This window comes from Aphelocoma coerulescens, chromosome 4 (genome assembly GCF_041296385.1).
Source record: "Aphelocoma coerulescens isolate FSJ_1873_10779 chromosome 4, UR_Acoe_1.0, whole genome shotgun sequence".
NCBI classification, from domain to species: domain Eukaryota; kingdom Metazoa; phylum Chordata; class Aves; order Passeriformes; family Corvidae; genus Aphelocoma; species Aphelocoma coerulescens.
Window position 1 is genome coordinate 52,151,485 of NC_091017.1, and position 27,774 is coordinate 52,179,258.

The 27,774-nt window shown below is 40.3% G+C and overlaps 1 protein-coding gene across 1 annotated transcript in view; it reads left to right on the forward strand.

The window, feature by feature from the left end:
• The first annotated feature begins 220 nt into the window (after positions 1-220).
• Positions 221-27,774, forward strand: part of SCFD2 (sec1 family domain containing 2) — a 195,928-nt gene continuing 168,374 nt past the window's right edge. The window contains exons 1-2 of the mRNA XM_069014109.1: positions 221-974; positions 9,136-9,304. Coding sequence (XP_068870210.1) covers positions 239-974; positions 9,136-9,304 — 905 coding nt within the window. The 5' untranslated portion in view covers positions 221-238. The remainder of the gene's footprint in view (positions 975-9,135; positions 9,305-27,774) is intronic.

Here is a 27,774-nt window from a genome sequence, read left to right on the forward strand (position 1 = left end):
TTTAAAGTGCCGGGGAAGCAGCAGTTCCCGCGGTGTCACCAAGGCAGCGCCGCGGCGCAGGCGGGACGGCGGCACAGCCGGGACGGCGGCGCAGCCACGGGCCCTCGGCAGCCGCAGCTCTCCCGGGCACAGCGAGCGCCCCGCCCCGCCCCGCCCGCAGCCAACCCGCGCCCGACACGTCATCGCGCGGCGCCGGCGGCGCGCCGGGCACGTGTGGAGTGTTGTGTCTGTCACCGCCATGGCGGTGCCGGAGCTGCTGCGGCAGCTGAGCCGCCGAGCCTGGGAGCCCGCGCTGGCCCGGGCGCACCGCGCCGCCGTCCTCATGGACGCGCCCTCCGCCGAGGCGCTGCACTGGGCCGGCGGGGCGGGCGAGCTGCTGGCGGCCGGGGCGCTGGCTGTCAGCGCGCTGTCCGCCGAGGCGGCGGTGCCGGCGGCGGTGGCCCGCGTCGTGTTGGTGGTGAGCGGGACGCTGCGGGGCGGCGCGGCGACCGCGGTGCGTGGCATGCTGGAGCAGGGCGCCGTGCGGCACTGCGTGCTGGTGTGCGGCGACGAGGCAGAGGGCGGCGGGGCGGCCGAGCTGGAGGAGACCTTGCGGCGGTGGATGGGCGAGGGCGGCTGCGCCGAGGTGGTGCTGCGGGGCCCGCCGCTCCTGGCGCCCGTCTCGGCGGAGCTCTGCCTGCTGCCCGCTCTGTCAGCGCTTCTCCCGCCGCTGCCCGGCCCCGGCGGCCCCGGCCCCGCAGAGGTCGGGCTGGGTGCGCTGCCCGCCGGGCTGCGGGCGGCGGTGCGGTCCCTGGTGGGCGACCTCGACTCTCTCTTCACCGCCCTGGGCCTGCGGGAGGAGAGCTTCGCTGTGGGGACCTTCAGCAGGGTCGTTGCCGCTGAGTTGGCAAGCTACGCCCCAGCCAGAAACAGGAGGAGGACAGCCACCAACAAGGCCTCTGTCATCTTTGTGGACAGGACGTTGGACCTCGCTGGTAAGAAATCTGCAGCTGGTATGGGCTGTCATTCTAGGGGACCCATGCCCACCCCACCGGGAGGGTGTCAGATAGTTATGGGAACCCTGGTGACCTGGCATTACCAAAAGTCCATATTCCACTTGGTACCGTGCTCCTCCCATCGGTATATAGCTCCAGTTCCGGGTCCTGGATGGGATTGCTCTTGAGATCTGGTCTCCTAGAATACACTTGTTGGGTGGTTACTAGGCAGTCATGACAGGTTTCTGGGCTTCTTCTGAAGCTTGGAGAAACATGTCTGGGTTCAAAGCGGTAGTTACCACAAGTTTGACGTTGTCCTGCTCCAGTAGGAAAACTCCAGCATTCTGCTGGTGATACCCAATGTCCTTTCTAATCCAAAACAGCTATTACCGTGTGGCATATGTATATTGTAATCTTTTGTCCCAGTGTCAGTTTTTGTGCTTCTTGGATTAAAAGCACTGCAGCTACCACTGCTCTCAAGCATCCAGATCATCCATTACTCACATTGTCCAGTTGTTTTGAAAAGTACCTTACAGGCTTCTTCCATGACCCCAAACGCTGTGCCAGTACCCCTAGTGCCAGGTGCATCCTTTCATGCAGAAATAACTCACATGGTTTTGTTAAGTGGTGATCCCTGATGGTGGCCACAGTGGCCACAAAGTCATACTTAACTGCCTGATGAACTGGTGCTGCCTTCCAAATGAGGAGAAAAGTTGGCATAACTGAGCTGGTTACTCTCCTATTCTTCTTGGTTCATGTTTAGTATGATCTTCCACGATAAGCAGTGTGCAGTTCCATTCCATAGGCTAGTGGTTTGAAGAGTAATCATTGTATTAACCCACCAGGTGTGCAAACAGTTCTTCATCTGGCAACAGTGGGAGCATGTTTAACCCCATGGCCATGATGGTTGCTTGCACATCCTTGTATCCCAGTGGGTCATAGAAATGAAGAGTAAAGCAGAAGGCTCTGCTGGAAATCCAAGGGTTTCTTTCTAGCGCTTCCATTTTGCTGCAAACTAGAGACCCTAACTGTGCCTGTGTGCCACCTTGAGGTGTGCAGGAAACAATCTGCGTGTTTCAGACTGAGCCTTATGGATTTCTGTGAAGCATCCAATGCATCTACTTGTCACTCTTATCTTTGTATCTGTCTAAGAAGATACACATCTCTGTATAACCCTTAGCCCTATCTATGTGCCTGGAAGTGTTTCTGTGCATATGTGTATTGATGTAGGAATGGCTGCACTTGCTATCCCCGTCATACATACCTTCTGCTGGCATGCACGGAGTGTGGGCCTGGTTCTGTTTGTAGTCAATAATTTGGGTCATAATTTTTTGCCACCACGTGTCATGTAGCAAGCATTTGCCACAATGTTGCACCCTGCAGCTCATCTGTTTCTGAGTTTTCCTCTGCATCGTTTTTCCTCCCATAATTTTGCCATTGTGTATCCTTGCACAGATGTAGGGTTCATAGCTGTCAACAATGTGCTAAAGAGCAGCTATGGATCTGGGCAGTTAATGCTGTGCTGGGGTTGGGAAGATTGATCGGAAGACTGCAGGAGAGTGGACTTGGATAAGGAGCCTTAAAGTGAAATTGTGAGAAGAGTGTTGGTTTTGGGTGGGAACTGGGCAAGGATTTATGCTCTCAGATGGTGAGAAGAAGTAAAAACAGAAAAAAGAACCAGATGTGGGGTGACAAGGAGCTGCCTGACAAGGAGACTCTTGAGAAGGTATGAAGAGAGATAATTGTTACCAGCTTAAACCTGGGAAGTGTGAAATCTTGTACTTCAGTAGGAGAAGGATTTTTGGAGATAACAGCAGGGCTGTAGTGGCACAGCTTTGGAAGGAAACATCCAAGCTCTTGGAGTAAGGATGAGAAATTACAGGATTTATTTTTTAAAGATTCTGTTCTCACTGTCCATAAATGAAATGAAGATCCCTTCATGCAACATTCTTTTGCTATGAACAAATGTCTCCAGAATTCATTGGTAATTTCACAGAGTTATTCCTATGCTTTGGACATGATACTCTTGCTATCAAGTACAATGCAAATGGAAGGAAGAAAAATCCAGTGCATTTCAGAGGCAAAGCTCTATATGGACCTGGATTTAGTGCCATGCAATGAGATTTGTTTCATTGGTTTGTTAAAAACTGTACAGTAAAAAAATAGACACATGCAACTCCCAGCATTGAAATTGTGAAATCAGTTTTAAAGAAAATGGAAATGGTAGAAGTTGTACCCAAGACCTTAATTTTCTTAGGCATATCCAGCGTATTACATGCTTTCTTCCCTGGCTCTGTACCTGTGGCTCCACTTCTTGGCTTCAGGTGAATGAGTCTGTTGAGTTTCATTCAGCCTTACACTTTGGAAAAGCTAGGGCTTCCTCTCTGCAAGTTTTCAGTTTGGTATTGGCAGCTGGGCCACTGGATCTTTTTTTCAAGCTATGATATGTATTTGCAGTCAGCAGTGTAAAAATAAGTAATTTTTCTTTTGAAGTGACAACTCAGTGCAGCTAGAAGCCTTCGACTTAGACTTTCTCATTTGGAGCTCATTTCAAACAACTTTTTTAATCTTCCTTCTCTAAAGATGCAAGATTTTGGATTTGATTTGTGTCATATTGATATCTGAATCTTGTCCAGAGTGTGGGCTGTAGAAATGGCTGTTGGTTATGTGTCCATGAATTATGAGAATGCTTTCATATTCCGCAGCACTTCCACAACAGCCTGGAAGTTCACTAAGAGCAGGTGCTGGGCTGCTTTCTAATTAAGTCAGGCTTCTGCTTTGACCAAGGAGACTTTGAATCCCTCTGAGTAGACTATCAGAAGGCAAGTATTTTCTAGCTCAAAGGCCTGAATGTAGTACAGGTTTAGGTAGCTCTAGATGATTTCTAGAAGAGTTGCAGTTATAGATGTCTTATTTGTTAGCTCGTGTTCCATTCTTACCTAGAACTCTATTGAATTCTTTCTATATTATATTTTTTTGTATGTTCAGCGTTGCTTATGCACACTGTATTTTGTTTGCCTATGTATTAATGTCCACTACTCTGCTTTAAAAAGCAGAATAAATCCTCCCAGCTAGAGGAGTACCCTGATAAGCAACACTGGTTAAAAGTCAGAGCTAACTGATAAGCACCTTAATTCCTCGCAATTTTCTTCCTCTAATATCTGCAGCCCTAAATATCTGTGTTGTGGTGCCACATTGTAACTCCGTCCTCCTTCCATGTGTTTGTTGGTTACCACCTTGCCAGCATTCATACCTTTTATGGAGTAGTATTTTGCAGTTTCCCAGGTTTCTGCTTTCATGTGTTAAGCTCATTGATACCTTTCAGATACTGGTGTTCGGAACAGCTTGACAGATTTCTCTTCCCACTCTTTCAAGCTTTGCAGCTATTTGGGATCTGGGTCTCGCCCACTGGTGTGTGGGGCTAATTTTGAAATTCAATACAGTGAGCAAAAGACAGAGAAGAGTGAATAGCAGGGGGTGCCTGTGCAGTTACTCTATAGTTTTGAATAATAACCTTTGTATAGGTGTTCTTGAAGTTGGATATTTCAATGCTGTCAGCAGCAGCACTTTATCATCTTTAGCACTGTTGCATTTGTCTGTCAAAATCATGGGAATGTTTCCCAAGAGACAAGGCTGCAAACTTGCGTTTAAATTTCTGTATCCCCTCCCTCACTGTCAGCTAGGCATCGTCTTTGCATCAGACCTTTGTGCTGGTTGTAATGTTTTCAGCATTTGAAGAGATACAAAAGGCACAGTTAGGTGCTCATCAATGAAGTGCAGGTACTATTCTGTTTTGGTGTCTGGGAGCAGCCACAGTGATGAGAAAGTCATAGGATGCCTTTATCGTTCTACATAATTCATAGTGGAGAATGAGAGTGTAGCCTAACATAGGCCCATGCCTTTCTGGTAAAGGCTGATTCTGACTAATCTCTCTTTTGGATTATTTTTGTTCTAAAGCATTTGTTTGTAATTGTCTCTTTTTTTCATTATATTTATCACATTTCTAATTTGGAGTGCTTTACTCATGCTCTTTTTGTTTGCAGCATCTTCCAGGTTGATGCATTAGTGGATTGACACTAATATCTTTTTAGAGGAAATGAACCCATGATTTTTTCTTCCTTACCATCTAAGCTGAGGCCTTGAAAACATAAATACTGAGGCTTGTAGAGTACAGTAGTCCCCTTTTTGTGAACTAGACTGGGGCTTCGACATAGGAAGCAACTGATGCTTAAATTATTATGGTTACTTGAGGTTGAGACTGTGCTGTGAGGAGTGATGGCTGCTGAAAATATTCAAGTGTGAGCACACTACTGCACGTCAGGATGCAGCTTCTGCTATGGCATGGCAGCTTCTGCTGTGGCATGCATCTTCTGTAAAGATTTGGCTATCATGGAATAAGCCCACAAATTTTTATAATAGGTTTCTAAATGCTTCAGGCATTATATTTGTTATAGAGGCTTTACAGAGAGAAGAAAATAAATGGAATGAGTTTTTCTTGTTAAAAGAAAAATGCAGGTGACTAGATCAGTGCAGAGGATTTAGAAATTACAAGAGCCTTGAACAGGTAAAGTGTTCCTCATCTCCAAATTTGCTGCTCTTTACATAGACAGTTGCAAGACTGTGAGAGATGGGTAATCTGTCATATTTTTATGTCAGTATGCTAATGCTACTGGGCTTGGTTGTGGACTTCTGTGATCCTCCTGCTGGACTGCAGATTGGTTTTTGGGTTTTGGAGGAGGGAGGAGTTGTGGTGCTTTTTTGTTGGTTAAGATTCAATGGTCAGCTTAATGGGTTAGGTAGCTGGCTGCTTTGGTATTATTTCATCTGTACAGCGGAGAATGTAGATCTGTCTTTTGGCAAGGTGGAGGAATACTCTAGTTTCCTTTAACGCTGCCCAGTTGTTCCTGGGAACATACAGGCTGCTTTTCAGTGCTGTTTAACAAAGTCATCTTAATCTAACACTGGATTAAAAGAGTATGTCAAAACATTGATAAGGAACTGGAGCTCTAAGTATCTATCTTTTTTCAAGGAAATAGGTGTAAACGTTTCTGTCTTCTGACATTTTAAACCCTGTTCTCACAGAGGTCACGTGTTCCCTAAGAAAGGTACCTCACAGGAATTGTCCCACTAGAGTTATTTAGTGTAAAGTCTTTCCAGTTGGTGGTATTATTCAGAAAAGTATTGAGTGGGTGTGCAGTGTTGAAACATCATGAAAACTAGGATGGGTTTGTCCATGTATCTTTCAAAATCACCTGTCCTGAACTGATCTATCTATAAAGTAGGTAAAACAGCAGATGTTGAGAAAGCTTGATAGTGAGGCCAAGATATGCTTTCCATACTGTTTAGGTGCATACTGACTTACATTTAAGCACTCATGGAAGGACAAGTCACCAGTAGAAATTAGCTGCATTAATTGTTGGCGAGTGAGCACTAAAGAACTGTTTTCTAAATCAAGCTCCTCATGTTTAGCAACTGACTTTAAAGTCTTCCCATTGCCCAAGCTCTCATTTTGTTTCTGTGGCATGCAGTTGTTCCTTAAATGTGCTATTTTTTTGTTTTGTTTTGATTTTGAACCAAACAGTACAGCTAGTAGGAGAAAGTATGAATAGGAGTACAAGTGGTGTGATACAGCACTGGTAATGGGCTTAGGAAAATATTTTCTTGTATGCCTGTCATTAATGCCTTTCTGGGGGAAGCAGGGGGGGTAGTTAGTGAGTTCCTGGCTGCTATTAAAGAATTGGTTGGTTGACTTTGCAAATTGTCAGCTGCACAGCTGCAACTTGTATAAAATGTCACCTATTTCAGTTTGTAACTTATAATGTAAAGAAGAAGTGAAATTAGAACAGTATCATATATGAGTTCTTGTATCCTGAAAGCCAGATGTTAGCCTGGCATGAAAACTCCTATTTTGCAGTGGTCAGATAACTTCTTATCACATGAACGCTCGATCTGTCTGTACGTTGGCAGCATTAAAAACCGTCACCTGCCTTGAACACTGTTGGTCACGAGAAGCTGTGAGCAGAGAGGATCAAAACTAGTCCCATGCACCCTTCTGAAGTCAGTGCAGTTGGAAAGTGACTCCCTGGGATTTCCTGTCCTAGTCTTGTGAAGTTTAACTGTCTTTTCAGGCTTGGTTGATTTATGCAGTTGATGGGGGGGGGGATGGTGACTTTTAAAACCTCCAGTAGATGTTTTGTGTTTGATTTGATGAGGCATGGCAAAAGCCAGTAGTGCCTGTGGACCAGTGGAAACCTCCAAGAAGTAACAGTTGTGGGAAAGAGACAGAGATGGGACTGGCTGTTTGTGGAAGCAGCTCGGGTACTCTGAGTCTTCCCCCTATGCCAAGAGGAAAGGAGGGATGTTAATAATTAATGTGGGTTTATTTGCATTTGAGGTGTTTCTAGTTTAGCCAAATGTCTTGTCTAGCTAAGTGTTGCTTGCATGCAGCGTGTGTGAAGAGACAGATGTTGCTTCCAGTACATGGGGTGGAGGTTCAGTAGTTTACCATTGGTTTTCCCTGTGCAGCTTTGTGAGTGTTGCAGTGTGCCTTACACGTGACTGATCTACTAAGAAGAATGCAGGGATTTTGTAGAGCAAGGTTGCTTAGGGAGTCACAAAGACAACCCAGCTCATTCCATGTGTACTTCACTGGTGTAACTCTGGCTGGGAATGGTAGAAAAGAAAGTTGCTGTCATTCTGTAATTGTTGCAGGCTTTGGTGAAACAAATGGGTAATAAATCAGCTGAGTGCTCAGATGTCTACACTGCAGTACCATCCCGTGCTGGACACATATGCCTTCTTTGCTTTCTGTGGATAAAAGCATTGCCAGCAGAGAGTTTGACTTCACTTTGCTCTTCCATTCTCATCCTTCCATCTCTTTTCATCTTCTTCTGCAATACAGAATAGTGGATAAACCATGGAAAGCCACGGTTTACAGCCTGGATACCTGGCTGCTGTAGAATTGCTGGAGACAGTCTTCTGCTTATCCAAGAGCACTTAATAATCTGACCTCACTAATGTTCTTGATGTAAGGGTCTTTTTTTTGGATTTATGGAGCATGTAAAGCTAATTCAGCTGTTGGAACAGATTTTCTCTGTCTTTGGAAATGATGAAAACGTAAGAGCAGATAGCTGCCACACAGACACACTTAGATGGAGTGGGACCATAGCCTGAGACAACTTTTTCCTGCTTCAAAAGTTCCTGGTTTTCTGTGATGAAAGCCAGGAGAACAATACTAAGCTCAGCACTGCTGTCCAGCCCTGTGTTGATGGCTGAACCGTAGCCTAAGTGGCAAAATACAAATACCTTCAACATGTTCCTGATCTAAAGGCAATAAGGTTTCTGGTCCCTCTCTCTTGACTTTTTTATCTGTAGTGTGTGTCATGTTTTTCTGCTTTGAATTGGCTCACAGCCCTAATATTTTCTAAGTTGGTTGTAGAGCCTGCGTTGAGAGTTCATGAATGGAAAGAAAAGCATGTGTGTTTGAAATCAGGAAAATTGAAGAAAACATGCCAGCTGGAGTTCAGAGTTTCTCTTGGAATATGGTCAAATGGACATTTTATACTCTGTAACTTGGGTTGGTTTAGTTATTTCATGTTTATTTCACCTGAGCTGCCCTCGGTTTATATAAAAGTGATGATCTTGATAGTGGCATATCATTGGTAATTGTTTATTTTAGTATTAGGCTGGTCTGTCTGGGTAGCTGTTTATGCAACTTGTATACAGTCCTTTCAAGCACAGCCCTATTAGTTTAGGTAGAAAAGTACAGTATGCATGTGAGTGTATATATAAATATTTGCCTGCTTTTTTAAATAACCATCACAAATATTATTTAACAACTTCCTTAGGCAAAGAAAAATGTTTTTCATGTCTAAGTGTAAAATCAGTGAATATCTTAACAGCTGTAAAACTAAGTCTAATTTGTACTTTTAAAATGAATCTTTCTGAAATGTTTTAAGTGCTTTTAACTTTACGTATTCTAGAAATCAATTGTATTTTTGCAGCAAAATGTTTTTGAGAAGCTAAGTGTGATCTTGATGTTATGAATACTAGTGTCCTTTTCCCCAAAACGTGGTTATTTTCTTCTCAATTCCTTGTGTTTGTTTATTTTTCTAGTTATGTACCTGATAGTTTTTGGGTCCTTTTTTTTTTTTCCCCTCAGGAGCAGTTGGTCATCATGGTGACAATCTTGCAGAGAAGATTCTTTCTGTGCTTCCCAAACTTCCTGGCCACAAGACCGATGTGATGGTTAACATGGTGGAACTTACAGCACTGCAGACTTCAGATGAAACTTGCACTGTTATAGCACCTGGCTGCTTAGCACAACCAAAGTAAACATTCTTTTCTTCTTTCTTTTTTTTTTTTTTTAGTGTTGAATATGTTTGTTATCTCTGTGTGAAAAAATGAACAGAGAACAAGTCTTTAAAAAAACTAAAGAAAACACTCAAACTTAGAGCAAAACCCCATCTGGTCATAATTCTGCTGGAATTTAATAGCCTATATGTGTGCATTAAGTGAGTAGGCCAGATAAGACTTCCAAAAGTGGGAGAATCTCAAGACCTTTTAGATTTGGGTTGTTTAAATTGCTGTAGATTACTGTAGCACAAATCAGTACAGGTTAACACCAAGAATTCTACTTGTGACATTTCTTTTTCTGCCTAAGTAATAGGTCATGCAAACAGGTAGTTCTCAATGGTGACATTGTTTTCCCATAAGCCTCTTCATAAAGTTAGCTGGATGCTGAATTTTTGTTAGAGTACATGTTAATTTAAGGTCTTATCCCCGTTTTCAAACACAGTACCTGTGGAGAAGGACAATAAGGCACAAATTCAGGTATACAGACAGCTTCACGAGGGACTGATGTTTGCCTAAACAAGAACAACCTAAAAGCTGTAACTTCAGACAGTTGTACTTAGCTATGTATAATGTGTAGCTAAGACTTTACAAGCAAAGTGCATCAGATTTGATGTTTCACTTTCTAAATTTAGTTGTCCAAACCAAAACTTTCCTGCAGCTTCTGTTACTATGCAAAACCAGAGAAACATACCAGGTGCTGGTTTCATTCCACAAAAAAATTTTCTCAGCAGTGCTCTAGAAATTAATGCAGGGCAAAGGAGATTAAAAGTTCTTTCTCTTTTACTATAATGCTCTTCTCATATATTAGAAAATGTTTTTTCAAGATGGGCTATCTAATATAGTTCCTATTCTTCTCTTTTGACTCATTTTGTGATTTCACACCGGCACTGTATCCTTCTCCTTCCTTTCCCCCCAACAAAGTTTTCAAAGATTTCCACCTTTAGCAACATATGGTCTTTATTTTCTGAGAGCCTCCAGATTCTTTGTCACCTTCCATCTCCCACATGTGCTGTAACTGGGTCCAGTTTCTAGGTTTTGCATTGCATACCTTTCTTCTTCCATAGAAGTTGGAGAGAAAACATTTCCTCATAGAGATGGACTCAGTTGTAACTTACTGCCAGGGTGACTAGCTTAAATAAAATTTGATCTGGTTTGCTTCTCACTGCCTGCTTTCCAGCTGATTCCTAAAGTAGAAGTGAGATATCCTCAAAGATCTATCTACATAGCAAAATGAAGAGGTCATTGTCCTTAGTAGAGTTCTGTGGTAGCTGTTCATGCTAACTGTGAGTAAATATCAGAAACAAAGAAAATTCTGTCAGTGTGGACTATGGAAAAAAAATAGGTATTTACTGCCCTGAGATTGTTGGCCTGTGCTACCACTCCATTGTTTCTTCCATTACTGACATTAAGGAGACTAAAGGTAGTGCTGGTATGACTTCACATGGCTAAATTATGACTTCAGTCATGTATTCATGTTTTTAGGAACAGCTGACAGAGTTCCACTATGTTCTAAGGTGGCTAGTAGTATATATGTACATCGAGGTTTGTTTGCCTATTTGCTGGCTAATGGGAAGGTGTCCTCTGTTAACAGTAGTTAGTCTTAATATATTTTTCAAAGTCTTATGTGGACACAGCTGGTTAAAGAACAGCAGGATTTGGCTACAAGATGCAAGTGTGGCAAAGCTGGAAGATAGCAGCTGATACGTGGTACCAAAACAGTGGTGCAATTAACACCCCAGTCTGTAACAGCTTCTCCAAAATACCCTCCTTCTAAAAAGGCATGGTACAGAATCTGTTACACTGGAAGTTTTTAGGAACAGATCAGGCAAATATTTTAAATAGTCTTAATCTTGCCTTGGAACAATGCAAAGGGACTACACAACCTCTGAAAATCCCTCTTGTGATCGGGGTTCACAACTGAAGAAGAGTTGTGGGCCATATAAGAGTCTCCAAACTCCAAGGAAAGTGACAATGTGATGTTCAGCCTTCATTCACTTCTTCTCCAGCTATATAATGATCAGGAATAGTGTCTAGTTTAAAATAGGCACTTCCAAACTAGCTTAAGACAGTTGATGAAGAGTGCTTGAAACCATAACAGTGGCTGAATGTGTGGCTGAAGGTGGTAATTTCCGTTCTGTTCAACAGGACTATTTTCAGTGTTGGATTATAAATGCTAACATTAATCACCTTTGCTAGTGTAAAATGGTTGTTTTTCTGAAGCACTGAAATGGACTAAAGATTCCCATCAGTAAATTTCTGTGTCAATTCCATAAGAAAGTCCTGGGGATGTTCTCAATTTCTCATCAACTTGGTTGTTGCCCTTGGTAACTGGCTCGAAAGTGTTTCTTGTAATTGAAAACTCAAGTCTTCATTTATGTTTGTATATGTTGCATTGCAAGGAGTGTTCCTCTGCTTGTAAATTTTCTGTTTACTCTGGAGTGAAAGTGCCAGCCTTTTCCCCAGAGACATGACCAGTGACTTCAGTTACACCCAAATGAAATGTGTGGGGACTCTATCACATGAAATTTTGTGATCACACTGTAGCATTTCAGACTCACATATTCAGAGTATTTTTAAAATGTTTTCACTGTTTTCTCTCAAGTAATATTTGAGCATGCTGTGGTGAGGGGAGAGAGAGAGTCTGGTCCTTGCATACAGCTTGCTATATTTAACTTCTCTTATGGAATGCCACTCCAGCAGGAACATCTGGGCTGAATTACAGAGTTAGCAAACAGAATTAATGAATAATTTATGGTTGGTGTGGTGAAATAAAGCAGGGTTCTTTTCTCAAATCTAAGGAAATAATGGGCTTCTTTAAAGATTTAGATGAAAATGTAAATGCCATATGCTGCTTGAATTACTGTACTTTGAAGGTGCTCTCTTTGTGAGGAAGGGAATTTCTTAAACCAGCCCAAACTATTCTACAGTTCTTGATTTTTTTTTTTTAGTCTCATTACCCTCAAAAATCTCACAAAGTAATTGTTTGCCCTACTGTAGTCACTGACATGTTACTGTTCCAGTGTGGATGACAGTAGAGTTATGCTCTTCGAGAACTGTGTCAAAATATTTTATTCATTTTTATATACAGATAGATGTACATAGCAGAAGAGAAACAGTTCATAGGTATTTAGCTAAAGACATCCACTCTTGATCAGAACTGCTGGTTTCTGATTCAGAAAAGCAGGAGCCATCCTGTTGTTTCAAACAAATTATGCATAATAGAAACGAAATTGTAGTGAAAGCTTAGTGGTAGGCATGATTTGAAAAAATTGATTACAGTTCTCTTGCTGGTCTTTGTATTTTGATAACTCATAGAGTGTTTTTGGAGGAATTCTTCCAAATTTCAGCTTCTGATTTTAAGCATGCATGTAGTGGCTTCTAGGTGTTGTCTGTTTGGATGAATGTCAAGCTCTGTGTGTTTGTGAGCAATCCATCCCGCACTTTGATAACATCGTGGCCACATTGTTTCTCAAAGCACCCATCTTGTGTTTTTAAGATCTCTTTTTAGCATGTTGAAGCATCTTGCTGTCAGTAATTAGTTTATCTCGATGAAGGTTTATCTTTTCCACATCTTGCAAGCTGGGAGCTGAGGCGCATGAAGCTCCCATGGCTCCCTAAAACCCCAAATCATGGTTCAAATGCCTAAATCCTGGTCACAGGCCTGTGGTGTGTGAGAAGTAAGGATTTATAAGTGGGCAACGGAAGGAATATCTATGTTTACTGTTTTTTCACTCTGCTTTTTTATTAGCCAGGAACACTTTTGATATGCTCTCCTATTTTGCTGAACAGACTGAATATTTAATTTGCTTATGCACATTTCAAGAACTTGCTGAATAGAGATTTCTTGCCTGTTTTTCCACTCTTGCTTCCTTTCTCCAATGTTTGCAGGCTTCTTAGAATTCAATATGGTGTTAAAATCTTTTAAAAAGTCCAGATTTTTTATTAAGATATATATGTATTTAATGCAATATACAAAGAACCATTGGACTCCTACAGCAAGTGTTTTTCCATAAAGATGAAGAACTTTAATGTAACACAGTTCATGTTTGGGCTGCTATGCCTAAAGCAATTCAATAAGCAATATAGCTGAGCTGTCTGGGCACTTTTGACAGAGCAGATGGAGCCACTAAATCTCCTGTATTTGCATTGGGGGGAGAAATAACAAATTGAGAATGAAGTGACCATGTTGATGGGTGTGATGCAGAAAGCATTGTTATGCAGGCCAAATGTTTGAATCACAGCACCCACAAAAATCTTTCTTTAGGTCTTGTATAAGGAATAGAAAGGTAGGTGTGCTGGGGGGAGTGGGTTAAAAATTAGGACATTCCTGGAGATGGACTGATAAAATTTCAACGTCTCATGTTAATGGCAGTTGAAAATACATACTTCTCCCAATCATTCTTAGTTCTGAGGTTGTTATTCACATTTTGGACTGATCAGTACTTTTTACAAATGCTACGATTTGGATGGAGAAGAAAGCTCTGCTCCAGCTGCATCTTTGCATTTGGGTGTGATGTGATGATTCAATGCTGCTCTGGTACTGTGGGACTTGGACAACCCTGAACATAAAGGAAGGCCATGAGGTGAGGGGATTTGTATTCCAGTCCTGGTTCTGCTGTCAGCTTGCAGCATGATATCTCACAGGTCACTTAATTCCTTTCTGCCTCTGATTCCTCTTGTAGTCCTTGTCCAAGGAGCTTGTTTCCTAAACCAGTAAAATAGGGAGTTTCTTAGGATACAAGTTTGCATACTGAAGGCAGAAAAATTCTAGGGGTTCTGATGTTTGGGGGTGCAATTAATAGTGCACGAGTACAAGGGGAGTTAAGGTGTCAAGACTATCGAACGCAGGATCTCCATTCGTGCTTTCTTTGGTTGTGTCCTTCCCACTCCTACTCGCAGTGCTCTATTGCCCTGGGGAGGGGGGACAGGTTTGAGTTGTATTCACCTGTCTCCCCCTTTCCTGGGAACTGATGGAACAGCAGTTCCAGTGATCTCTCTATAGCACACACTGCAGTAGTCTTTGAACAGTCACATGTATCATGTAAATTTTAAATGAAAAGTGTGTGTGTGCATGGCAAAGAAAAAGGCAACAAGAATTAAAACTGAAGAGGAGATTAAAGTCTCTCTTTAATCTGGGAAGTGGACTTTTTTTGAATCGTTGATTTTACTCTCTTGGAGTTTTTTTGTTTGATTTTTTTTAATCAAGGAACAAGCATCTGAAGGATATTGGTGTTTTGGGGGTTTTTTTGAACAATATGTTTCTTGGATCTTTTTGATATTTTCAATTTTTTAAAAAATTATTTCCTTTACATCAGCTGTAGATATTAATTAGGAAAAAACTACTTTTTTTTTGCATGCCTAAGTTTTTAAAAGCTTATAATAAGAAGGTAATTTGGGACAGTGTTATTCTTGAATGAGCTGGAAATTTATGGCATAAATTAGAGTAATTTTCCTTTCTGGAATGTTAATATTAAAGAGGAAACATTACTATTGCTGTAAGAAAATCCAGATGTCCTGACTATTGCTTCATATCCACTGCGAGTCTTTTAGAGGAGGAAGGGTAACCCAAAACAAAGGATGTCAACGCTCTTTCAGACAGGGAGAGAGACAGCTTCGTGCTAAAAACTGCTTTTGGATCTTCGCCGGTATGTTGCTGGTGGCTCAGCAACAGCGGGGTGCTCCCTGCCCGTCCCTGCTGCTGGGGTGTTCCTCCGGTACTGGAATTTCTGCTGCTGGACACTTCCCCCTGGTGGAAGCTGCACGCTCCTGCTCTCCCGGGACCTGGCCTCTTGGCTCTGTTGCGGTGCTCTGCTCCTAAAGATTATTTTAAACCTGAATTCAATACCCCCAAGACAAAAAACCCCCAAACCAACCCCCAAAAAGCCACTACCCATGGTACAGCTGTTTCCTATCTGCCTTTCTGAACAAGGCGAGCAGCACTTTGGGGAGAGAAGGAAGTTTTAACTGCAGAATTTATGAAAAGCAGCCATCACATTGCATTAAATATAACTCTGAAACTTTCACCCATGACATGTGAAATTACAGCCTGGCTCTGTGCTTCCAGGACTCCTGTTGTGCCACTAAGGTCCATTTTCAGGGAGATGAATTGTGCTTTAGAGGGTTTTTATGTTGGTACTTTTTGCCTTTTTAGCAGTCCAGCCAGGAGATGCTTCACAAAGTGGTGGATTGGGCAGTAGGAATGCCCCAAACACTACATTCCTTCCTCCCCCACCATGCTCCTGGACTGGCAGCCTTCCTGATCACCCCTTTATTGTACTTATACAGGCTTAGAGCACAGCCCTGAATCAAGGCCTATTCAGAGTTTCCTCATTGTTTGAAATTTCTCAAGGCATCTTCTTGTTGGAAATAAGAGCCCTGCCTGGATCAGCTTCTGGGGTTTGTCAGTCAAGACAAGCTTTCCAGGAGATGCTTTCTGCTCAGTTTCAAACCAGCCTGAATCAAATGAACATAATTGACTGTTGCCACAGGATGAGATGAACAAGCTGATAAGATTTATTTTATTTTACAATAAATGTGTATATTTGCCCAGATCTTTTCAACATGGGACCTCCTTGAAATGGAAAAAAATGAAGGGGTGAGAGGGCTGTGCTGAGAGTGGAAAATCCTGGAAAAGAGGTCAAGACCTCCAGCTTGCTGTGCTGTATAACATACAGCATTGCTAGAAGACCTTGCTGCCACTCTGCAAAACCTCAGTTTGCTGCAGTAGTGAATTTGTTGAAGTAACCAGCAGAAGAATCACGTGAGGGTACTTTTTATGACCATCTTCCTGCCTAACAGGTGCCACATTTTTGCCAATTGTCTGTTATGACAGGGCTCAGAAGTCTTAGAAGTTGTCTTCTAGATAAGTTTGAAGCTTATTTTCCTTGAGATAAAGAATTAATTGGGCTGACAGGCTCTTGGCATCAGCTGGATGGCTCTTCCTTATCTATGCCTTTCAGCCCACCAAAAGGACTTCTGGGGGTTGTGGGAAGCTGGACTGCTCAGGACTTCATTCTTGTACTTTTAGAACCTCTAACTGCCCTCTTTGTCTAGGCTACCCAGGCTTAGTAATGAAAATGTTCAGACAGAATTCAGGTTGTTTTTCCTGGGCCCTCTGATGCTATCATAGCAGTCCTGAGCGTACAAGGTTCAAGAGGTTTGAGATGCTCTTGCCTGTAGAATCAGTTAGGTGAAAATGGCAAAATCGGAACTCTTTATGCTTAACTTTTTGAAGATGTATTTTTAGTTCTGAAGAAGAAAGACTCTCTGTATTTACATTATTCCCTGTATTCTCTCTCTATTTGAGGTCAGCCGTTAAGTCCCAAGGTTTTGATTTTCCTTTGTCCATGGAAAGACACAATAAATTTGAATCTTACCCTGAAGTTGTCCAGCCATCAACATGTCTGAGTACTTGCATCTTCACCTGGTTATCAGAGCAAGGTTGCTTAATGCCTATAAGGAAATTCAGTGAGTACAACCCCTCAGCTAGTTTATCTTCTAGCTGTTCCCTTGTTGCCACTGTGCTCTGTATCCTTGCAAGGATACAAAGAATATCCTTGCAAGATATAAAGAAGGACAAATCTTTCTGATGACTTATCAGAAAGAGTAACTACTGTCTGCAGTCAGGACACAAAGAGAAAATCTTTATGTTGCTTAGGGGCGATGGTTTTTTGGCTCTCTGTAGCGTTTCTTTTAAAACTGACATCACTTTTTTGTTCCCTTAATGCTTTTGTTTGTGAATTTTGTGAGGTTCTTTTTTCCCCTGTGTAAGTTTGCAAAGTGTTTTTTCCCTTGGTGTGGCCACAGTGCATTTTCCTGCAGATGTATTCAAAGTTTATTAGTAGCATAAAGCCTGTGTCTGTTTAAGTAGACTTTATGGTTCTCTAAAGTGAGCTCTGATCTTTCTTGTGTTATAGCACGATCTCCCAGAGACTATTGCTTTGGCTGATGTTGTGAGATTTTTCTAAGACTAGCTCTTACTCTGCTTGGCCATCTGCCTTCAAGTTTGCCTCCTGAATGACCTCAACAGCAAGGTTTTAAAATGCAGTGATATGCATTGGCCTTATTACATACTGTGGAATTACTCATTTGCTGTTCAACCATAGTGCCAGAACAGAGTGACTGAGTGACCTGGAGGGGTGTTTTAGTTTTTCATTCTTATGCTATAAAGTAAGCCTGCTGTATCTTACAACAGAGAGAAATGTGCCATACTAGACTGATGAGAAGAACAAATGACAGCTGCTCATTTGGATGACGAAGTAATGTTTGGGAAGGAAACAGTATTATCTGCTGGCAACAGGTCTGATTGCAAGTTTTGACTATATGATTTGGGTTATTTCATGATTCCAGACTTAATTTGAAGCAGGAATGAAAGTTTACACAGGCTAAAATTTATGTGAAGTGAGCTATTTACCTGCCAGAACTTAAAGATGCTTTTACTTTGAAAAGTAGACAGAATCTTGCACAGAGAAATACTCTCTTTTTATACAGATAAATACACCCATAAATGTTGATTTTAATTTAACTGAGCCAAAAATCCAGCATTCTTTTCTTCTATTTAGCATGGCTAAATAATATTTAGCACGGCTTCTGTTATTTAGGTGACAGATCTTTGAAACCTAATTCATGATGCCTAGGTCTAGCGCTTACCTCTGTGTGTGTATGGTTTTTTTCTTGAAGTGTAGTAAGGGGATGCAGAAATAGGTATTGCTACTTTATAACTGTTCACACTTTCAAAAGTGGTTGTGAATATTGACCAAGCCAAGACAGTTTTTATGCTCTGATGAACTTCAACCCCCAAGAAGTCCTTCTGCAGGTTCTGGATGACTATGTTTCACCAAGTACCACATAGTTTCTATGGTTGTGAGTATATTTTTTAAAATGATCTTCAACTGGAAAAGATTCCCAACCTCTGTGGGAGAGAAAAAGTTTTATGATCTTACCTAATTCTCTGTACAACTGTACTACTTATTTAAATAAGTAACAAGAAAAAGAAATCCATATCAAGTCATTTTCACTAACTGGAAACAGCCACAGAACACACACTGAATGTGTATGCTGCATGTGGATGCTCAAGCTCCAGGTACCCCTTAAAAAAAGGGAAATGAACCTCAACAGAAAAAGCTGCAGTTCTTATTGATGGTGGGAATGTGTCGTGGCTTCAGACTTTCTTTGACAGGTCAGAAAATGCCCTCAATGGTACACTTGGTTTGGTGGTGAGGAGGGTATGTGGAGGACGAGGGAATTAGACAGCACCAAACACACTGATTATAGAAGCCCTTTTTAGGAGGAGGATGCAAAGTTAATATCGAATGACTATAAAAAACAACCAAAAATCCAGATATTTTGGATTACGACTAAATTCTGCTCTCATCACTCATTCTGTGGCAGGTAGAAGTGTATCAGGAAGGGGCTGAGAGAAGATACCCAGAACACAGGCTAAATATATACAATGTAGACAGAAGTCCTTATCTGTTTCTCTATGACAGATCAACCAGGGTATGGAAATGGTTATGAAAATGAAAGCCTGAGGCTGGAGCTTTATTCCTTCTGAATAGCTGTCAGTTTGGTTTTGAAGGCTAGAATTGTCCATATTAGGTTTGCATGAGATCTGAGGAAGCTAGGGCTCTAGGTTTGCATTGAAACTATGACAAATATGCTACTTTGAAGTAAGAGGGGGGAATAATGAAGATATGCAGGACCCAGCCCTTGAGTTGATCTAAGTTTCACCAACATGCTAGCGAAGAATCTGGCCCTGCATGTTCAAATATCTCATCTTTAAGATGTAAAAACTGCTTCAGATTATTTTTTTACTATTTGTTTTGGATCTCAAAGCATCTACTTGAATACTTGTTCTCAACTCATAAAAAGAGTATCTTTGACTCTTTTAACAAGTTATACCGTAAAACTTACTAAGCAGTGATTTTTGTGGTAACAGTCATTTACGGAAAGAGTTGTCTTTCCATCTATTATGAAGATGTATTTTTGTATGTTAAGCCCTCAAAATGGCTTAGTCAAGAGGTTGCATTGATGACTCCAGGCTTTAGGCAAGCAAATGAGGGAGGGAGGTCAAAGGAGACTACCAAAAAGTGGCCTTGTAAATCAAAAACATTGAGAAGAAGGAATTCCTGGCATTCCATGGTATCTGGGTTTATTTTCTTACATTTCTCTAATAAGAAAAACACACTTCAGATGTGTTCTTGGTAAATGTTTTCACTTGTCTCATCTATCTCTGCTGCCAAACACAACCCAAAATATATTGGTCTTACATGCCCCAAGGACATCTACTGGATAGCTAACCAGCGCATCTGTAAAAGTGGACTTGGCACTCCAGTGCAATCCCTAAATGTAGATTCAATTGTCAGCACCTCGTTACTAACTGCTCTTTCCCTGGAATAATTTTTATTAAAATAACCTTATGCAATAGCTTTAAAATGCAGGGCAGAATGCTCTAAAGTAACCTATTGTGTTAGATGTAATATTCTCAAGCAATACATTTTGTTGTAAGGATCAGACTTTATATTTAGTATAAGTCATTGCTTTGTCCAAAACTGAAATTAAAATCCCTGACAAGTAACTCTTTAATATACACATTCTAAAGAGCTGCTTGCCAAGAATTTTGCTGTACCTTGTAGTGCATAAAATCCTACTCAGAAGCTTTCAATTAACTTGATTCATGCAGTAACTCAGTCTGGCATTCTGCATAAACTGTCCTGCAGCTTGTAGGAATGAAACATTTTGCTGAAACATTTTGTTGGACTAAAAGGCAGCCAGTTGAAACTCAGATGGGGTTAAGTGATGGTTATGAGTATTAGAGAGTTTTAAGAAATTATTTGTATGCACTTATTTTCCTTCACCCCTGCAGAGTTTAGCCACTGTTAGAGGAGGGAGAGTGAATATTAGGGTAATGCTGGAATGATGGTCTGTTTTTATTACAGTGGGCAAGAGGCCTGTGATATATCTGGGAAGCTTTTCAGCATCAATCCTTCCCTTTATCTTGTGAAGTAGTATATATCCAGATCTGCTAATTGCAAAACAAGATGGATCAGGTCACAATAAGCAATTCTACTTCTGACAAAAAGAATTTCACTTTTCAGTGATTTTTTTTTTTTTTTTTTTTTTTTTTTTTTTTTTTTTTTTTTTTTTTAAATTTGCCTTGAAGGAAGCAAACTGGCCTCAGTGTTCATCTGGATATCAGTTGTTTTGTTTCTGGCAGTCCTCCAGTTGCTGTGGTGTGCTTGGTTGTTTATTTGGACCAGTCTGCATTTAATTGTTGCTCTGGGGTCTAAAGATCAGGTGTTGCTTCTGCTTTTGAATGATGATGGACAGCTGGAATAACCTTTTGAATTTTGTTTCTTTGTTGGGTTTTTCTTCGGTTGGTTTTTAACTGTACTTGACAATGAATCTACATGCTATTTGAGGCTACACATCTTACCTTTCTATTCTTTCTACAGGAGACCCTTTTGAGAAATCTTTGAAGACTTCCAAGGAATGTATTATGGCTGTAGGGGTGGGAGTGCAAGAGAAGAATAGGAAGGAGCACTCCTAGACCTCATCCCATGCTGAGTCAATACAGAGAAGCTTAGTGCTGAATACCTGTCAGGAAGTGACAACACTACCATGTATTTGGTTGGAACTGAAACTTGTTTTTCCAAGTTCAAGTATGCTGCATCGTTATCCACAGAGTGTCCCAGTATCACCATCATTGTTTAAGAGCCTCTTTAGTACTACTGAATAACGGAAAAGTTTTAGGTAGCTAAATGTTGTGTTGCTTGTAATAAAGGCTCTTCTGCAGACATGAGTGCTATGAAGCTATTGCAGAAGGGAGAGAACCTTACCAGCTGGTTAATAGATAAAAATTCTAACGGTATGTATTATGTATTTTTAAATAACATAATTTTAAAAAGGAGTAGTTGCAGATTAGAGGAAGGATAGAGTTAAACTGTTTTAAGGTGTCCTGACCACATCTTAGAGTTATCCACTTTGCCTAGTGGATAGTTAATCTGCTTTTCTCTTTGCACAGAACATGTTCAGAATCATGTCTGTATACAAGATGGAGCTTAGTGGGATTTAAGACTTCAAGGATTAGTAAGACCTAAAGATCAGCTGGCGTCTGTCAAAACCAGCCCTACTTTCCTGAGATGCGTCTTGTTTGTTCTCTATTACTTTCAAAAGTAGACTGCTAGCTCCCTCTGCTTAGGCTGTCAGCAGGTAGGGTTAAAATGATGCAACCTTGTGTTTGTTAAGTACACTTGCTGTAGATCAAAAAGAATAAGCCTTAGAAAAAGATTAATAAAATCCCTCTTTTCTTGATATACTTAACTTTCAGTAGAGTTTTTGAGATAATCCAACTTGTGAAAGAGAGATACTGAAATTTACATATTTTAAGACAATCAGAGGCATTTGGTTGCAGGGTAATAATCATGCAAGATTATAGGCCTCAGAGGTTCTTGAAGTCTTGAACTGTCATAAAAGGACTTCAGGCTAGGATGATGATCTGTTTCTTGTTGATACAATTGCCAGGCATGGCTTCTGTTTCAGGCTGTTTGCGTGACTAATGCTTCCCTTCCACTCATGCTTCAGCCTGGCGAGCAGTGACAGCTCTGTATGAATTCCTTTTCCTACACGCCTTACCTTCCCAAATGTGCCTTTGTTTCCTCAAGATTTGCCTCAGATATAACATCTTCCAGAATGAGCATGACAACAAAGAAACATTGCAGTTTGGACAGTAGTCATATAGTGGTGTGAAACATCACTGGCAGTTGGTTTTCTAGACTGTGAGTAGAGCTGGCTTGAGGAATTTATTTAGGTTGGACCTGGTCCTTCACCAGACAGTTCACACTGGTGCTGTTGCTTCTTCTAGTAGTTCATTGGAGCAGCCTTACTTGTTTAGAGGAATTTTCTTTCTACCAAAACATTTGGTAGCTGATGCAGAAATTATCTTGTAGCAGTATCAGCTGCCATATAAAGTTGGAATGCTGTTAGCTTGCTTACATGGCTTCCAGCGTGTGTGCATGACAGCGTTATAGTTAAACCAGAATTTTCCAAAGTGAGCTGTGGTGTACCAGTCAGTAACCTAAATCCAGTAGTTTTGTCATTTGCAGGCAACAAGGCTTTATGGAATTAAGCACTATTTCTCCTTTTCACAGGGTAGTTTGGAGAAGATGAAGAGTCCTAATCCAAGCAGTTTCTCCCTGCAATATCATCCTCTTCTATTTAGTTTATTTTACAAATTTGATGTACTGCATTTAGATTCCACAGCACATGTCGGGCATGACAATTTATATCTGTATTCTGATGTCACAAATAGAGATGATCTGGTTTATCTGCGTGTGTAGCTTTGTTAGTGTTGACTGTGGGAACTCATGCCTTCTGATCAACGAATCACTGTGATTACGCAGAAGCTTCTTATTGTTTAAAATACACTCCACTCACACATCTCACAACTTTAACATCATACCCTCCTTATACACTTTGCTTATACATTCTACCTACTTACACATACTTACACATTCTATAACTTATAACTTCCACATACCACACTACTTACACCTTTTACAACTTCTCCCTAACACAGTACTTATGCATTTTACTTGCTTGTCTTATACAACTTATACATATGCATATTGCTCTACCTATACATTTTAGAACTTTTACATAATACAGTACATATACATTTTGCAACTGCTGTGCATGAGATCTCACATTGCTTGATTGGTTTCTCTACTTTGTCCATGAGCTCTGCATGCACTTTCCTGATAATATGATTGGTTTTAATCAAGTGCAGCACAGCCCTTTTTTATCTATTACTTGCTGTCTTGGTATTTAGTTTTTCAGCTTCTTCTTTCTCCATTCTTTTTCATTTTAGCACAGTTTACCTTTCAGCCCTTGATGAATTCCTGAGGGCTCTAACAGGTAGGGCTCCTGATGCAGGCAAGCAGCATTGAGATGATGACAGCAACAAAACCCATCTAGCAATCAGCAGCCGAGTTAGTCCAGGAAATCCAAACAACAAGACAGCAAAGGACAGAGAACAGCTATAAGCCTGTCCCTCCTCTTCCCTCAAGCCTTCAGGCTGGAGCTTAAAAACCCTCTTGGGGCTGATGTGCTGCAGCTGAAGATGGAAAGGCCAGGTGAAGCCAGTGAGGGTAATTCCAGCCTGGTCCCACTCTGAGGGCTCTGGTAAAAATAACTAAAAATGGTTTGGCTGGGGCACATTATCAAGGTTCAAATACCTTAAAACAGTTGACATATGTCATTTGCAGGATAGCTATGAGGGGAAAGGTAGTCCAGGAATTGCAGAGATTTTGTGTGATGTTTAGTACACAAGCAGATCCGTCTTGATCGGTGTTATATTTGTAAAGCTTTTGTGCTTTCTCGATGCTGCTGGTCACAAGCTTATACATGTAACATAACATGTCACTGCTGTAGCTTAACAACAATCAATGCAGAATTAGAGGGTTAGAGGGTTCATGTTGCTTGTGACAGTGGTAAGACATTTATACAATTTTACAGTTTTGGGCGTGTATTTTTATTTCATCTCTGGACTGTTTGACAACTATTTTTCTACTCATTTTGTTCTGATTGCATAGCATTTTCTAGAAAGGCAGAACTAGTAAATTTTAAAATTACTAACCAAAAGGAATTGCTAGGCATTCTGTAAATCCTCCAAATGAAACTCTGGTTTAATATGGAATTTACCTTCCTATCTTTTCTACTACTAACAACAAAATAAAATTTAAAAGCGTAGTTTAAGGAAACTGCCCTAATGTTTCACAATATATAATCTAGTTGAATATTCCATATTATATTGTTTCCTTATGTTTCACCTTTTGTTGACCTTCAAGTTTACAGGTTCAAGTGGATATTAATGATCTTGGGAATAGCTAGAATAAACAGAACTCAAAAGGGACGAGAACCCATAGCTCTCCAAGCTGTTTGTTGGACTGTGTAGTTTTATTTTTTAACACAGGACAGTGCTGTATTGGCCATCTATAATCAGCTGAAACATTGTAGAAATGCTGTCTGTCTCGAGGATTATTGTGACCATATCATTTGACAAATATATACGTATATGAAATTCTACATAAAAAATAGCTCTGGATATTTTACAAGAAATTTTTCACTTAGTAAGTGTTCTAATATTAAGCTGAAACAGAAATTCTGTGTTACTAGTCTATATAAATGGAATAGAATAAGAGGATTTCTAAACCAATTTTCAGGTACTTTGTGTGTACGTGTGCATGCGTGCATTTGTGCTGACTTATGGTAAAATACAGCACAGGGATTATTTTTCTGCTATCTTGGTGTAATGCAGACTGGTGTCATTGGTTTATACTATTGTTCTTTGATATTGGAAGCAGCAATGAGTGGAGTTGCATTACTTTTTAATAACATCATTCATGCACAGCTGCATTGTCTCATGTATGTGGTTATTAGCAAGTAAAGTTGTTTTGTGTCATAGATGCTTAAGTGTATATGTTAAACTTTTTGGCTTTCTGAAGCCAAAAAACGTATTGTATGTGTATCACAGCATATATATACGTGTGTGTGTGTGTACACAAATACATCTATATTTAGGTCCACATGAAACAAGACTGTGATTAAAATGCTTGTCCTTACAAGTTTACATGATGCTGGGATTGAGGAAATGTTTGATAAAACTGAAGATGGTGGGTTTGGCAAGAGACAAACGTGCTTCAGATGGTGGTTGACCACACTCATCAGACTTGTGTACATATTTTTATTTATAAGTATGGCCATCTGTAAAGTAGATATATGAATGAGCCAAATAGAGTTAAGTTTCTCTTTTATTTTTTCACTTAAGGAAAGAAAAGGGAAAATGTAGAAATCTATGTTGTCATTTACTTTTGTTGGGAGGATTTGTTTCCCTTCTTTTTAATCAGTTCCTCATGTGAACTGAATCCTTGCCAGCCTTTTAATAATTATTTATTGAATTTTATTGTAGTTAACTTCACCTGTGGGACCAAAAATATGTCAAATGTCAAGAGCCTGATTTACTTTCCATTATCTGTAAATTGAGGAAAAGGAATTCATCCCAAAGCAAAGAGCTGTAGGTAAACAGAGAAGTTGTGTGACATTTTGGGGTTGCTGTGTTGGTTGTGTTTTAAGTACCTCCTGAAATGTTTATTTTTAAGTTCTCCCATGCTCTGCTGATAACAGGGAGCATATTTCTTCCTGGTTTGAGGTATAGTGGTCATGGTTTAATTGGAACATAGTAATTCATAGTTTGTACAAAACAGCAGCTTTGCAACTTAAAATTGTGAGGTTGTTTAAAAACTGGTTTGATATCACTCTTCTCACAATTTTTGTCTGTCTGAAATAAACTTTTGATTTTGTGTGTTCTCAGCATATTTTAGACCTTGCTCCTATGTTCATGAAAATCCTGTCTCATACTTCCATATGCTTCTTTGTAAGATGAACAGAAACTTATTCTCTCATGATGATCAATAACAAATTCAAAGAACACTTTCCTGTTACTGTTGGTCTTAGTCACTGGTTGTGTCTTGTGAATCTTATTTTCTGTTCTGCTAATGGTAATCAGTAGTCTGTTTTATCATCCTGTGTCTGAAAATCATTGCAAAATTCAAGTTAATTTGACTGGCATTGCCCTGAAGTGTCACTGTCTGTAGGTATGCCTTTATGAAGGTAAATATCATAGCTTGAATATAATAACTTGTATACAGTAACTGCTCCTTTTCTCATTGGTGTGTTTTAACCAACTTTCCCCTGGTGCACTTCACAACCTACCCTTCTTTCATGAGCCAGAGCTTTCAAAGAGTAACCCTTGTGGTCTGTCTGTTGGGGTTTTTTATGGCCATGTTGAGTCAGCTGTAGGCAAAACCAGTAATGAAGGAAAAATGTGGGCTGTATCCTGTGGAACAGCGTGGCAGCCCCTCCCAGCTGTCAAGGAGTAGGCAAAGGAAGTTCTTTGCTTTCTGGTTTGGTTTGCATGATTCTGCATGCTGTGTCAGTATTACTGGCACAAGGAGATCCATGCCAAAGTAAAAACAGGGGAGGAGGCAAAATATGATGAAATTTTTGACTAATAGTGGCAAATCTTGCCTTTCTATGAATGAATCTACTGTATTAGTCCAGTAAATACTGTACTTCCTTGGTATGTATACCCTGATATTGAACAACATACAAGGAACTGTTGCTTCTCACCTTTTTTATTACCACAGATATTTCAGGTAGTCTAGAGGAGAATCCATTGTAAAATTGGTAGCTGATAAGCAGCTCCCAGTTTTGCTCAAAGCACTTCAGCCTTGCTGGCTGCAAGCTTATTTGCAACACTTTAAATATTATTTCAGAACTGCTTTTAAAATGCCTGACAGCTTCTGTTTTCTATGTCTATTGTTTAAAATAAGTGTTTTAAAATAAATTGATGACAAAAGGCTCTTAAGAATTTAGTCTTATTTTAATGGGTTTTTCTATATTTTTAAAATTAGATTATATTTTTTAAATTAAAAATTTATGGTGCTTGTGTCTTGCAGAAAAGTTATTAACTGTATAATTTGATAATGAAGTTCTCTAACATCTAATAAATAACAACTTGGTCATACAGGACTATGTTCTGAATATTTGAACAGTACAGAAACTTATATATGAGGAAATACTCCTAGTTTGGATATAGTAAATAGAAAACTGTATCACATATGCAAGGCTTCTAGTTTTCTTCTGGGGGAAGCTCAATAGTTTGCAGAACTTACAATATAAAAAATTCATTTATGTGACCCTTTCTGTTGTAGGACATGATTTATTTTTTGCTTAAATATTTCACGAAGCACTGATTATTTTCTGAACTTTGCAGTGCACTTTAATTGACAGATTAATTTTTCATAGCTTCTTTCATCTATTTTTCTAGCGAGATTATTTCTTTGAAATTCCTGTTTGCAGTGTGGAAAAATGCAAATCTCAAAACCTCTTGTTGAGACAGAAAAGTTGGTGTTTTAACAGCACTCTCTGTGACCTTTAGTGAATCAATTGTTTTATCAATCAAATTATGCTAGTATGAGTTAATTAATTAACTTGATCTTGATGGGACACAGCCTTCCTGGAGTATACACAGAAAGGAGGGAGAGGGAAGAACGGTTTGTATAAACACCATATGCAAAGGCTGAAGCTATCAGCCTGCCATTAGCCCTTTATCTAAGAGGCCCTTGGCATATAAATCAAACAATAACCTCTCTGTTTTGACTCAGTGCCAAAGTATACAGCCACAGTTGAGTCTAGGACAGATTACACCACCGAGTGGCTTGAGGGCTTGCAGTGAAACTGGGAAATAACCATTAAATTATTCAGGAACATATTTATGTTCTTTAATATTGTCTGTTGGGCACTTTTTGGGGACTAACTTTTGGTACTAACTTTTTTACAATTAGAATTTTGCATGTTCTAATTGTAAAAATCAATACATGGAAGC